The sequence below is a fragment of the Lepus europaeus genome, chromosome 7 (assembly GCF_033115175.1).
Source record: "Lepus europaeus isolate LE1 chromosome 7, mLepTim1.pri, whole genome shotgun sequence".
Taxonomy (NCBI): Eukaryota; Metazoa; Chordata; class Mammalia; order Lagomorpha; family Leporidae; genus Lepus; species Lepus europaeus.
In genome coordinates this window covers 38125618-38140790 of record NC_084833.1, presented here as the reverse complement: position 1 = coordinate 38140790, position 15173 = coordinate 38125618, and the positions used below count along the sequence as shown (strand labels likewise).

The 15173-nt window shown below is 39.1% G+C and overlaps 2 protein-coding genes across 5 annotated transcripts in view; both read right to left on the bottom strand.

The window, feature by feature from the left end:
- CCDC34 (coiled-coil domain containing 34) overlaps positions 1-8389 on the bottom strand; it is a 102315-nt gene extending 93926 nt beyond the window's left edge. For all 3 annotated transcript variants that reach the window (XR_009866371.1, XM_062196383.1, XM_062196382.1), the window contains exons 1-2: positions 8007-8389; positions 954-1092 (exon numbers count right to left, since the gene is read on the bottom strand). Coding sequence is in view for 2 of the 3 variants with exons in the window: in XM_062196383.1 (XP_062052367.1) it covers positions 954-1092; positions 8007-8353 (486 nt within the window). In the remaining variant the exon portion in view is untranslated. The remainder of the gene's footprint in view (positions 1-953; positions 1093-8006) is intronic.
- A 3066-nt stretch (positions 8390-11455) lies between these two features.
- Positions 11456-15173, bottom strand: part of LGR4 (leucine rich repeat containing G protein-coupled receptor 4) — a 124311-nt gene continuing 120593 nt past the window's right edge. For both annotated transcript variants that reach the window (XM_062196379.1, XM_062196381.1), the window contains one exon: positions 11456-14504. In XM_062196379.1, coding sequence (XP_062052363.1) covers positions 13228-14504 — 1277 coding nt within the window. In that variant the 3' untranslated portion in view covers positions 11456-13227. The remainder of the gene's footprint in view (positions 14505-15173) is intronic.

Below are 15173 nucleotides of genomic sequence, written 5' to 3'. Positions count from 1 at the left end.
GAGAGGGGAGGGTTGCGGGTGGGAGGGAAGTTATGGGAGGGGGAAGCCATTGTAATCCATAAGCTGTACACTGGAAATTTATATTCATTAAATAAAAGTTAAAAAAAAATTTAATGATATAAAAACATATTAGTAGAAAAAGTAGGTTACAAAAAAGTTTGATCCTATTTCATTAACAATTAAAAGTATCTCTCATCATTGAAATCTATTTGGTTTCTGTTACTGAGTTTTGATAGTGAGTTTAGGGGATGTCAAATGATTCCAATGTACTTGGTTGGGAGGTATTCAATAGGAAATAGTAAATAGCAAATACCAAAGAGTTCAAAGAATGAGGTATCTGAGTGAAAATGTATCTACATTTTTGAATTTGGCTAGGGAGAATCGAAGAAAGAGAATCACACACAGAGAAAACTCCATAAGCAAAGCAGGAAGGTACATGGAAAATGAAAACACCCCTCAGGTAATCAGCACATTCTCACCGCCCAGCACACACTCACTCTGGGACACAAACTATGAGTAACATGAGAGTAAATTCTGCCTCTATTTCCATTTTTGCTTCAGTAAAGTTAAAATTTTTACTGAGTATATTTAGTTGAATATACCTTAATTTAACATACATATGGTAAAGTCCCATTGTAGTTCTGTATCTATAAATTTGTACATTTTAAAAAATTCACAGATATTCTGAAAGACTACACATCATAATATTAATAATGGTTATCTTCAGGTGGTAAGATTAGAGAAGATTTTAATTTTCTTAGTTACGCTTAGCTGAATTTCCAAAATGCTCTTCTAATTAACACATATCACCTCTATAATAAGAATCAAAAACTGCTAAATTGTCATAAATGCCAATCTCTTTTCAGAAATGATAACAGTAACATTTTAATTGGCAATGCCACTCTACTTTGTGAGTCTATGGATTAAATAGAAAGAACACCAACTAATTTTACCTCTAGAGCTTTCTGTTGTAGCCGGTCACGTTCTTCTTTTTCTTTGCCAACAAACCACACCTCCCATGGTGTCAGGCTACTTTCTTGTAAGCACACCTGTTTCTGTTCTTTTTGGTTATCTTCTGATTCAACCTCATTGCTACAAGAGAGAGAATACTTCAGGACTTGTACACAAAACACTTTCCTAATTAAAGTCACTTTGTACAATGAAAGCAAAATTGAATATATTTGCAATCCTGTGATTTTTACAAACATATATGCATTAATTATATCTATGGGATCTTTAAAGTAAACTCATACTAACTTTTAAAACATCATTAACAGGATCTATTTGAATAGCTAAGGATAAGACTTATCAATCCAGAACAAATTGTGTGAAACTGAAGCAAAACCAACTCCAATTAACGGTGAAGCTTGAGTGAAAGAATGGTAAAATCATTGATTCTTTATGAAAAGTTTATGGGAACAATGCTCCCCAAATCAATAGTTAACGTACAGATAACTTGTTTTAAGAAGGGATATGAAGAGGTTGAAGATAAAGCCTTCAGCAGCAGACCATGTATATCAGTTGGAAGAAAATTAATCTTCTTGGTTCTCTAGCTGAAGATGACTAATAATTAACAGCAGAAACAGCAGCCAAACACCATAGACATCTTAACGGTTTTAGCTTACATAATTCTGAATGAAGCAAACTTTCCACTCTGCTCAATGGGTGCCAAAACTGTTGCAACCAAATCAGCTGCACACAAGAGTATTCTTTTTTTTTTAATTTAAAAAAAATTTTTTTTTTTTATTTTTGACAGGCAGAGTGGACAGTGAGAGAGAGAGACAGAGAGAAAGGTCTTCCTTTGCCATTGGTTCACCCCCCAGTGGCCGCCGCGGCTGGCATGGTACGGCCGGCACACCGCGCTGATCCAAAGCCAGGAGCCAGGTGCTTCTCCTGGTCTCCCATGGGGTGCAGGGCCCAAGGACTTGGGCCATCCTCCACTGCACTCCCGGGCCACAGCAGGGAGCTGGCCTGGAAGAGGGGCAACTGGGACAGAATCTGGCACTCCAACCAGGACTAGAACCCGGTGTGCCGGCGCCGCCGGCGGAGGATTAGCCTATTGAGCCGCGGCGCCGGCCTAAGAGTAGAGTTTTCAATGGAAATTTGAAATGAAAGGGACCAAGATCCTGAAGCATTTTTTCCAATTATTTTAATAGGAAAGGAAACAGGACTTTACCAGTATAATCCTGAAAACAAAGCACAATCAAGGCAATAGCTACCAAGAGGCAGGCACAGTCCAGTCAAAGCAGAAGCAGACAGGTCAAAAGCAAAAGCTTTTTTGGGATGCTCAAGGCATTTTGCTGGAGGGTGAAAGAACGATAAACATCTTACTCTGACTGTTCTGAGAAAGCCGGCTAAAGCTTTATCAGAAAAATGCCAGGGAAAGCTTTACCAGAGTTCATCTCCAGCAAAACAAAATTCCTGCAATTTTGCAAGAGTTTCAGTGGGATATCAACAGGCGTCTATTTCACAGCCCTCATTTGGTTCCTCTTACTTCTTTTTATTTCCTAATCTTAAAAATAATATTACAAGGAAACCTGTTTTTCTTCACTTAATAATGTAAAAGACTACAATGACATGGTTAAATTCGCAGGACACTCAGTACTTTAGAGATGGACTAAACAGCCAGTATCATTGCTTACAAAAGTGTCCGGAACTCTACAGAATGTATGTGGAGAAATAAAGTTCATAATTTTTAGTTTTCATCTTTTATTTCCATTTTTTTTATAAACTGTAAAACTCTCCATATGAAAAAATAATGAAAACAGATCTGGTATTTGAATTATTTTATCCATCAAACTGCCTTTGGATTCCTTCACTTCTAAAATCACATTATTTAAAAACTTACTGGGATAACTCAAACTCAATCCATTTACATTAATGTCAAAGACCTTTCATTCCTAAAAATCTTATCTGGATAGCTAATTAAAATATATAAACCAATTCATATCTTGGAGCAGATTTTTCCTTTTCCTTCCTTAAACTGTACAGGAAAAAACAATAGTATAAACACAGAGGGAATGATAAAGCAAATGTGTTAACAATTAGGAATTCTCCTTTCAACTTGTAAGTTTGAAATTATTTTGAAAGAAAAACTACCAAAAATTATGACTCTTCCCTTCTTTAGTATTTTGATTAACTCCTTTATCTAACTCTTTAACAAAGTATATAAAAGTCCCTAGTACGGTTCCCTTCCACCACAGCCTCCATTTCCACCATGCACCTTCCATCAGTATGTCTCTTCTGAGTACAAAGAACAGTAACTATGGGGCCAGCAGTGTGGTGCAGCAGGTTGACGCACTGGCCTAGAGCCCCAGCATCCCATATGGGCACCAGTTCAAGACCCGGCTGCTCCACTTCCGATCCAACTCTGCTATGGCCTGGGAAAGCAATGGAAGATGGCCCAAGTCCTTGGGCCCCTGCACACGCATAGGAGACCTGGAGGAAGTTCCTGGCTCCTGGTTTCGGATCGGCGCAGCTCCTACCATTGCAGCCTATAAGGGAGTGAAACACCAATGGAAGACCTCTCTTTCTTTCTGCCTCTCCTCTGTGTAACTCTTTCAAATAAATAAATAAATCTTAAAAAAAAAAAAAAAACAAAAACCAGTAACTACTTATTTAAGCTAAAACAAAGGGAGGGAATAAACTAAGCACATATGTAAATAAAGAACAACACAGGGCCTGAGTAAGTTACAGAAGTCTAAAAATCTTAGCGAAGCTTAACAATCAGCGCACATGGAAAGAAAAGGTGGTTAAAGACCCAAAGCAACTCTAGACACAAGTTTATTCCAGGCTCTGCTCTTTGTTTAACATTCCTGCTTCTGGCAACCAATTGCCTTGCCTACTACCTTTCTACCTCATCGACACGGCTTACTCATTATTTCTTGCTACTATTATTTCCTCACTTATTTATGCCATTATGGAATCTGTATTCTAATGGGAAGGAGGTACTATTGATGAACTATTTCTTGTACATATTTTCCATGGCAGTGCTGCACAAAGACCTCCTGTGCTTCCATTTTCAACTATCAACTCCATGCTGATGATATAATTGCAAGCCAGAACTTTGAGTCCAAACGGCAATTTCCAATGACCTGATAGCTTTACACAGATGGCAAACTCAATCAGTTGAAAGCAAATCTAATCATCTTCCATCATTCGCCCATCACCTTCCCCACTAAGAAAAAACTGACTCCTCTTTTATAATCCTACCTCTGTGAAGGATAGCCCCTTTCATCTAGGGAAGGTAGAAGAGTACCACTTAAATGTATCACTATTATCCAAGCCAGAGGTAAAAACGCTGATGCTCAAGACACTTGCATTGCATATCAGAGTGCCTGGATTCAAGTTCTGGTGTTACTGTCAATTTTAGCTTCCTAATTCACATCCTGGAAGGCAGTAGGTAATGGCTCTTGAAGTTACCCAAAGCAGAAATACAGATGTTCAACTTTACCTGCTTCCCTTCCACATCTGTTTTCTTGTACCTCTTATTCCACATGATCACCTTTTGTCAGTTCCACCTCTTGCATTTTTTCAAGCCATTCTTCTCTTTACCAACTTTATAACCACTCTCTGGAAATAACTATTTTCCACACCTGCTGCAGGATTCATCCATTAAATGAATCCTGTCATGTCACTCCCCCCATCTCAAAATTCTTCAATGGCTCCTTTGTCTAGAGGATGAAATTTAAACTCCTTAGCCTCACATCTATGAACTGACCCCTGCCTATCTTCCTGCCTCTTAATAGACTCTGTATTTGTCATGCTGAACTCCTGAAGGTTGATGAATGTGTCAACATTTATGATGTGCAACTTTTGCCTAAAACTATGAAAACTCCTTTCCTCTGCCTTCACAGAGGGGCAGGGTAACAGCTTAGATTTTGGAATAAAATAGTCTATGGGTACTTCCTACCTGCTGCTTCTTGGTTGCATACACTATTTTTTTTTTTTTTTTAAATTCAAGAAACAGAGAGACAAAGACAGGCAGAGTTAGTTCCCATCTGTTGGTTCACTCCCCAAATGCCCATAGCCAAGACTGGGCTGGGCCAAAGCCAGGAGTCAGAACTCAATCCACTTCCCATGGGGTAGAGGGGAAAACCTGAGCCATCATCTGCTATTTCCCAAGGTCTGCACCAGCAGGAAGCTGGAATTAGGAGCCAGAGTTAAGAACAGAACCCAGGCACTCTAAGAGTAAACACAGGTATCTAAATCACTAGGCCAAATGCCTGCCCCTACTTTTTAAAACTTTGTGCCTCCTTTTTCTCATTAAATGTTAAAATGGAATTCAGTAGTGGTTACCTCCAGGTAGTGCACATGAAAATATCCATGCCAAATCACTAAGTATAGCTCCGTATATTTGATAAACACTTTGTACACCATTTATTATTATCATCATCATTACTATGCTAACTTCTACTCTCCCTTCAAGAATCAACTCTGGCATTGTCTTATGTTGCCTGTGAAATTTCTGCAAAAAGTCTGGATGAATTGTCTTGAGTTTCCTCTCACTTGTCCATCTCTGCCACAGGCCAAGAGTTCCTTAAAGAAAGAAAACATGTCTTAACTCATTTTTTATTTTAAGAGCCTAGCTTAGGCCTAGAACATAGTAAGCTCCTGAGAAATACTTGCTGAAAGAAGAAATCAGTATTTCTGAAAAGGTGATACTTTAAATATTAAATTTATCACCTTACCATTTTTAATAAATATGTTCAAATGTACGTTATACACACTACAACTCTACCCATAATCAAGCAAGGCTTGATAAGCAGCCATTTATGATATTTATTAAGGCTTGGCTTTCCTAATGAATAGTGATAGAAAACCAAGATAAAGCTGAATAAACAGCAGGCCCAAGGGATACTATAAAAGATTCCAGGAAAATACTTCTCATATTCTTATCTGAAGTCCAATACTGAGCTTCATTTAAGTCCTGGCCAATACAGTTAAAGGTCAATCAACCCTCTAAACAAGGTTGTTTATACTGAAAATATCTTGAGCTCATAGCCATCATGTGCAGTTGATGCCTAAGTCTCTATCTCAAAGAAGCCTTACCCTATTGGTTTTGCCACAGTCAGATCACTTGTGGCAGGTGCAGGATGGAGAGGTAACATAAAATTCCACACAGCTCTAGGTTTGCTCTCTGCTCCACAGACAGGATGCTCAGTGCCCAGAACAGTGGTTGGGCTATGACTCAGGCTGCCTGCTCCCTTCATCCCATCACCACCAGTTTGGTCCAGGGCCCTAACTAAAGGTTGGAAGTAGGGAGGCAGAATGATGAAATTTTCTAAACACTTATTTCCCTGAAAGGAAGTGCTAGGTTTTCTGAAACATTTGAAAAATAATCACTGCATCTATCTGTTCTCTAGAAGTGGGAAAGACATTCATTCAGCATTTACTGGATACCTAATAAGCATCTGACACCACACACAAAGCCTAACAACTCCTGTACTCTCTTTCCAGACCCGTGTCCTAACTATTCTTTTGATTTATAAGTCTAAAATGGGATAGGAAGGTAGCCTTAGCCCTGGACTGCTATCAGTTCATTCCCTCTTTGGACAAATAACACCTCTGTCTGGTTTGTCTCCTGGGAGACTCCATTTTGTCAGGGCTTTGGCTCTTGGAAGCTAATGCAAAGTCTGAGTACCTGAGCTATAGTTGAGGGCCACTTATTCCTCATGCTAGTAAATTATACCCACATGGCTTAGTTTTGTTGACTATGCTCAGAAGGTATTTTCCAAAGCCTTAAAATTTACTTTAAAAACCTCTGAGACAAACTCAGTCTTGAAGAATCTCTATGAAGACCCATGAAAAATACACCCCTGAAAATCTAAATCTACCATTAAATTGTAATATCAGTTTGATCAGAGAAGGCACAGTTCTTGTTGCCATAATCAACCTGGAAAAATGGCTTGCTTTGGTTACTCTTTCTGATCTCCATTCCCACCAAGGAGCTTACTTTTACTTCTCATCCTTAAAACAATCACTCTTGTAATTAGGTCACTTCATATGGTTATTTCATTCATTCACTCTAGATATAAATGCCTTATACTGAAGGGGTCTATCTTGTTACATGAAACAAATGGGTTCTCTGATCTGCATTTTTTTTTTCTCTTCCTGTACAGTGCCTTACAAAGCATGACAATCAGAAACTCATACTTTTTGAAGATGACAAGAGTCTACCCCAGAATGCACCTGCATTACTAGGCCTCAGATATTCTTGTAGGGAAAGGCCCTTTACTCCTATTTCTAAATGCCCACTACTAGGCATGGAGTGTAGGGAAGAGAACCTGATCAGCAGACCCCAGTCCCAGGATCAGGTATGCAGTAACTAGCTGTCATGCCCTCGAGTCAGACTTTTTATGTGGATTCTGAGGCAGTTTTGTCATCTGTAAAATGGGTGGATGTGGATCTTGAGTTCATTAACTGGTTTATGGTTGCGGGTATCTAAACCAATATGTGACCCTCCCCTCCTCCAAAGTTTGTTGACTAAATTATGGCACAAACGCACTAGGATAGTTTTGCTTCCAACATTCAATACAATGGTAATTATTCCATTGTAAATTTGTGCTCAGATCAGACCTACCCTTGTCTCAGCATGCTGTAGTACACACTGCTAATCTTTTGTGCTTAAAAAGTGACCTGCTTACTACAACCTGCTACTAAACGTTTGAGGGTTAAGGTTTTGCACAAGACTCCCAGAGTTCACAAGCTGGCTTTTGAAGAGCTATAAAACTGAAATGGCAGCCAAGTTTTCTGTGTTTGAGAGGCTACACGTTTTTCTGGATAGTGAAAGTGTAGTAATTATCAGTATTCTTAGGGAAAAGAATTAGGAAACATAGAAATCTGTTGTGGTCATTATTTCCCTACAGCTCTGCAAGGCGCCCCTCAGGATGCAGGTGCCCATGCAGCCTTGGAGGCGGACAGGAGGAGAGTGCCCGGCAGGAGGTACCGAGAAGGGTCTAAGGAACCTGAGCAGGGCTCTATCGGCCGGGCGGCCTCGGCTTTACCTGGCGCACCCCTGTAACTCCAGTCCTCTCAGGCTCGACACCTTGGCCTCTGAGTCAGGGGCATCTTCGTCCACGTCTTCCTCGTCCTCCCCGTCACCGTCGTCCTCGTCAAATGGGAAGCTCTGGTGGCCAAGAGGCGACAACAGCGACAAGGTGGAGTTGCTACAGCTCTGTGGCGGCGACAGCGAGCACTCAGACATCGCCACCGCCGCCAGGCCCTCCTCCCGCGCGCCCGTCGGGACGCCTGGGAAAGAGCCAGAGGAAGGCCGAGAGCCGGGCCTGGAGTCGGCGGAGGGCTGGCTGGAGACTGGGGTAGAAGCAGACCGCCTCGGCCCCGCCGCCCACATCAGGCCCGCCAAGTTCAAACCGGTGGAGCCGCGGCGGGGACGTGCTCTCCCAACAGGCTCCGCGCGCGATGGACCCGGCCAATCCGGGACGACACAGACCGCACGTTGCCACGGCGACGCGTGGAGGCCGCGAGGGCTTTGTCCGGGCCTGCAGAGCGTGGCTTCCTTCGCCAGGGCCTCTCGGCCGCTGACGGCTCCTCACCGGCAGGGAGGAGCCTGCTCGGCGGAGCTTGTTTAACGCCGCGCCTCGGCTCCTCCACCGGCGAGGTCGTGGCTCTCTACTGACAACTTGGAGCGTCTATCCCCGCTTGTGTGGCGGATCATTTAATACATAAACTATGTTACCTGTGGCTGAATGGGATAGATATTTTCAAAGGGACAGAGGCAAAAGCCAGAACTACCCCTGAGATAATGACGACGTCAGGATTATAAGCATCAGTCATGAGATTTCTTTCAGCACAGGGCCATAATTTATTAAGAGAGGGGGCTGAATTTTATCCAAGTCTGACAAATCTGTCCAAGAACACTTTGGGGACAATCTCGCAGTATTTTGGTAGCACCTCGTTTTGTTCTTAGCATGTGAACTTTTTGGCCTCTTGAAGCTTGTATGCCAGGTCTAGTGCCAAGCACCGGGGAAAGATAATGCCTTTACCTTAAATTCCTTATCGTTTTGTGTTGAAGATCATGCCATTAAAATGTGGCCTGATATGCATTTTTTGAGGAAAGAAAGCATTTTGTGTGATCTCAGGGGCCCTCTCAGGGACTGGGAATGGGGATAAAGGTAGCAAAGGAGAGGGGACGAGCAGATGCCTTATTCACGCAGACAAAACGTGTACACTTAAGACGGCTTTTGTCCAGTTCATAATGTAGATTGCTGACAGAAATATAAAAGCTGACCACTGCTAAAACACACAAAATGTATAACTGACCAAAGAGAATTAAAAAACTTTGATTTAATTAGATCTGCAAAATTTGATGCAAAATTAAATGTGGTAGAAAGTAATTGCAACCAAAGACAAATTTAGAAGGTAGAGCTATAATGACATACTTTAAATTGTTTAAATATGTTAAAATTTTCAGCAAAACAAACTAAAAATGGGAGAAAATTAGAGCAATCCAACTAATAAAATTGATTAAAGAATAAAACTGACTTAAGGGAATGTTCATTCTCTACTGTAATCTACTTTGGCATATCTGGTTAAAATCATTTATCAGAACATCTCTAGAATCAATAGCAACAACATTTAAAGGAGTGAGCTGCTTTGTGAATAGGTAAACTTGAGAACTATTTTCCAATAGACATAATCCAAAATAACTGTAAAAAACACTAGTAGGCAAGGAACCTGGATTTGAATCAGTGGTTTTCCTTGTACTCTATAGGTTTCTTTGAACAAGCTTTTTGACTTTTCCAATCCTAACATACTCCTTTGTACAATAGGGAAATTATCTACCTCACAGAGTTGTATTGTTTTATTAGCAACGCACGGTGCTAAATTATGTCACTTGAACTCCAAAACTTTTTCACTTTAATGTCTTGGTATCAATATCTAAGGTGTTAGACTTCCTGCCACTAAACAAATTATGTCCTTTGCTTGATGCGTCAAGGTCATCATTATGAACAACAATTACATTATGCTGTAGTAACATTGGTGTCCCAAAGGCTATGAGGCAGACTTTTATGGTGCTGGTGCTGGTATTTAAACATACTCCAGCCTTGTGGTCTCCTTTCTTACGGTGCCTTTTCATTAGAGGGGCTGAGAAGCCATAATCAAGATGTGAAGAATTTTATATATATATATATATATATATGTGTGTGTGTGTGTGTGTGTGTGTGTGTGTATGAAAATTAACTCAAAAGAGAAATTTAGGTTATTGCCTTTTCTGACCACTCATTTATTTTTACTTTTATGGCATATCTGAGATTATTTTTTGCAGGTCCTGTGGCCTTAGTAAAGAATAACTTTTGCTTAAAACTACCTATATGACATTGTTTCAAAAATAATTTATTACCAGTTAGCCCTGTGGCAAGATAATTTATCCTTTGGGACCAGTGCTGTGGCATAGCCAGTAAAGCCACCACTTGCAGTACCAGTTTCCCATAGGGGCAACAGTTCAAGTTCTAACAGCTCTTCTACTCATCTAGCTCTCTGCTAACGCGTCTGGAAAAGCAGTGGCGTAGGGCCCAACCTTGCAACCACATGGGAGACCCGGGAGAAGCTCCTGGCTCTTGACTTCAGATGGGTCCAGTCTAGCAGTTGCAGTTATTTCCATCAGTGGATGGAAGATCTCGCTGTCTCTCTTTCTCCACCCTCCTCTCTGTTAAATCTGCCTTTCAAATAAGTAAATGACTCCCTAGATATAGTGAAGCATTTATAGATGCAATGATATACTGTCTTTGATTTGCTTCAGAATAATCCAAGCTACAAAGGACTGGAAGAGGTTAATAAACATGGTGAAGATGAAACAAGATTTATACTTGCTAAGGATAATTGTCAAAGCAAAAAAGAAGGGTATAGGATGGGGGATGGAGAGGAGGGATAATTACACTATTTAATCTCTTATGGAAATTTCAAACACATATTAAGTTTAAAATAAACACAAGAAATAATGTGCAAAATTCAGAAAAATTGATTTCTGGGCTGGGTCTTATTTGTTGTGATTCAAAAATTCACCTAAATTTCATTAAATCCTTTGTTATCTGATCTACAAAATGAAAATTTGATGATTGTAAATAACTGAGGTATTTTTCAGTGTCTAAGCAACAGACCATATATAATGGATGGTTCATCTTAATTTCATAATCTGTTTTCTACGAGTATGGTTTAGACTTAAGATTGTGAGCCAGCAGATGAAAGATCTCTGTCTTTCCCTCTCTCTGTCATCATTCTGCCTTTCAAATAAATAAATCTTGAAAAATATTTAATTAGCCTACTCTAACGCTACATAATTTCATTGATATAACTAGTTATAAGCTAAGGCAAAATAGATTGCTTTCCAGAAACTTTAACAATCCAAACTGTTGAATATTATCTTTATATGTATAGCACAACTCACCAAATATTTTGTGTAACTGCTATTTTATTTCTTAGGTGAAAGAAAGTCACGGTAACTTGAATTTTGGAAAAAAAAAGCTTTTAATTAGGATTTTCTTAACAAGTTATGATTTAATATTTATCAGATGTGTAAATATACAAACATGATAGCAATTTTTAAAACTTGTAAATAGTTGGCCTTACAAAATTACAACACACTGTAAATAAATCCCTCCCACATTTTATACAAACTACATGATTTTGATATACAAAGATTCTGTTTTTATTACACTGACAATGTACAACCAAGACTATTTACACTGCAAAAAAGTATATAAACCACAATTTAACATTCTGCTACTGGCAGCCACTATAGTTTAGGAGGTAGCTTTAATTAAACAAAATGAACAGAAGCCACATTTCCCAACTTGTGTTCTAAAAATAATTTACATAAGATAAAAATTCATTATATGCACAGTTTATACAGTTTAATTATTAAACTGTAATCTAGCTTAATTTTTTTAGTATATCCAGGACAACTAATATGGCAGTGGGTTTGCTATTGATTTAGCACATTGTTCAAAAAGCATATTGAACAATTTTAAGACTCCACATGGTAAAATGTCAAAAGCCCACAGATGAGAATCAAGTAAAAGTTTTAATTTTTAAAGACATAGGACTAAACTTTATTCCTTCTTACCCACCTCCCCCAAATGACACATTTGTCTTGGGTAACAAGAGTTCAGCATCTGAGCTATTGAATATATTCTTCTGTAAGTCACACTATGGGGGAAAATGTACAGAAGCTTCCATATATAGCACAGGTTCAGGAGGACCCAGCTCACTAAGAAACAATTATAAGTGCTTTGTGTCAGAACTACTCCTGCTTTCTTCCAATTAATAACAATTATTTATCAAGACTTACTTTCTAAGTAATCCAAACTACAAATAGATGACATTCCAACAAAATTGGAAAATATCAGCAAACCAATGACATTAGGAAGTATTTATTGATGGGAACATTACATGGAGCCACCAAATCCCTCAGGTACTATTAAAGCCCCAAAATTAGTTAATCATTTAGCCAAATCCACTAATCTCACATAGCAATTATTCCTTTACTTTTTCCAAATAATATGATTGCAAAATATTCAGGAAAAAAAAATACTGTGATCATACCAAAACAAAAGTTCAGCTACTTTTCAAAGAACTCTAACAGCTGTTAATATTGTTTTAAAAACATCTTAAGATTTTAGATTTATAAGTCATTTAAACAAAATTTATGATTTTATGTCAAGGATGGAAACAGAAAATGCAGTAAAATAATGCCATTGTGCATTCTCACAGTTCTTGCTTGGGAGACAGTCCCTTTTTTGGCCCAGCAGTTAATTATCCTGAGATTAATGGTGAAACATTAGGTAAAATTAGAAAAACTTTTTTCTTCAGTTATATAAAATTACATTTTAAGACACTTTTAAAAAATGTTAACAGCTGTTCTTTATATTGTGCTTAAATCAGAAATAGATACCAGTTTGCTCTTTTGGATCAGAAAAACCTAATGTTCTCTTGCCATACCATACCTAAAATCATTTTCAAGCTATAAATTTGTTTTCAATAACCACACATTGCTTGGACATTGCATTACTTCCACCAATTTATAATTTAGGCACCTGTTCTTTGAAAACGTCTGCTTTGAGAAATAAACTGCCACCTTCCTCTTCTTCTATGTGACACCAGGCAGTGATCACAGAAGTGCCTCCCAGATGAAAGATCAGAATAGGGTCCACTCTATAAACACTGTGATTTTGGTTGTTGGGGGAAATGGCTACAAACACGGTAGGTTCAGTCTTTAACTCTTGGTAGATTGTAAGCATAGCGCACCAAAGGGAATCCTCGACTCTGGTAGAAGCAGGCGCGTCCACATGCCTGCACCTGGTCAGAACTGTCTGAGACAAAGGAATCTTCTTCATCTGCATAATCAGAGTGTGCTGACTGCGTACCACAGTCAGACCAGTAGCCCTCTGGTCTTTGGCAAGAAGCCACTGCCAATGCAGGACAGCTGTGTGATTTTATTAAGTGTTTGCACGATACTGGCTTTGTCAGGAGAAAAGATTCACAGCAGTCACACACAGTCAGGTTGCCCTGCAAGTGGGAATACATGCCACAGTCATAATAGAAGTCCTGTTCCACACATCCACCTTGGCTACTGATGGAAACGGAAACTGATCCATTTTTCTTGGTAAGACGTCGCTTCAGTAACTTCCAGTCTTCTTTAAACTTCGGGTTGAAGAAAACATACAGAACTGGATTCAGGCAGGCAGGCAATGGGAAAAATATCAGAGTAACAGACTTCATGATTTCAGGGCTGATAGAGATGGCAGTGATCAGTGGTGCAAATGAGAAAAATGCAACAGGGCAGAAAAAGATGCAATTGGTGAAGATTAGCCAGGCAACATGCTTAATCATGCTCGATTGTGAGTTTTCTGAGAGGTCCTCTTTTTCCAAGTTGCAGTAGAGTTTAGTGTAGATAATGGCCATTAATAAAAATGCCAATGAGTTTAACAGCACTAAAGTGACAGTAAATCCTAATGACGGCGTTTCTCCTGTGGGAAATGGCAGGCACAGGGGTGATGCTGAATACTCTCCTCGATGGAAGAGGGGGAAACAGCCTGCCACTGCAGCACCCAGGAAAGCAAAGAGGGCAGCCACCCGGAACTGTGTGAGATGATTACTCTTCCCATTTTTCATTATTTCTTTTGCAGATAAGCTTCTTTCAACAGCTGCTAACACCAATAAAAATATGGCACTTTCTGAGGAGAAAACGGCAAGAAACCCAGCTACTTTGCAGCCACTGCCGGTCTCCCACCATATGCCAAACTCAGCAAATCGGCCCCAGGACACAGCATCAAGAAATGTTAAGATGCCACTATAGATTCCCATGAATAAGTTAGACACAGAAATCAAGCCTATGAACAATTTGGAGGAAGGCAGTGATGTACAGGATGCAAATGTTGTTAAGGTGACAAGCAGGTTGAAAGACAATGCAACCAAAAAAATGAACCACACAGTAAGACGAATCATCCAGCTTCCCAGTAAATATTCACAGGGCTTAAAAGCACCTGAAATGAAAGAGAGACAGAGAAGTAAAAGACAATTTACAAAACACCATATGTCATATGATACGGCTTGATAAAAAAATTCATGAGAGCTAAATCTAGATTAAATCTGTTCCTACCTGAACCAAATGGAAAAGATTACTACTTGACATGTTAATCATGGACTAGCCTTTCAAAAAAATGAACAGGCTTTAGTTTATTGAGATTTTTAGTAAGGCCACATAGATATTTAAAAGAAAAATGTCACTTTTTCCTGTGCATAAATTAATATGCATTGTACAATATCTATCTAGCACATAAAAGGTACTTGATCTACTGAGGATCTGGAATAAGATGGTTTATAACTTGCTACTCTTTCCTTCAGAAAGCTATTTAAAGCTCTAAAAGCTTCAATTTCTTACTTGTGGATAATAATTTTACATATATGGTACTTTAACAAGCTATGGGGTACATAGTTGAAATTTAATAAATATTAGCTCCTTATCCTCTTCCATCCTAATCCCAGTATATTTTATAGTTATATACGTATATACAAGCACATATTTTGAAACATTTTTACCCATCTAACGGCTTCCAAAGGCAACCTGATGAGGCAGGTTAAGATAGGTATAATTATCCCCAGTTTTCATCCAGAGAACTGATATTTCAAAGCATCTGATAAACTACAGTTCT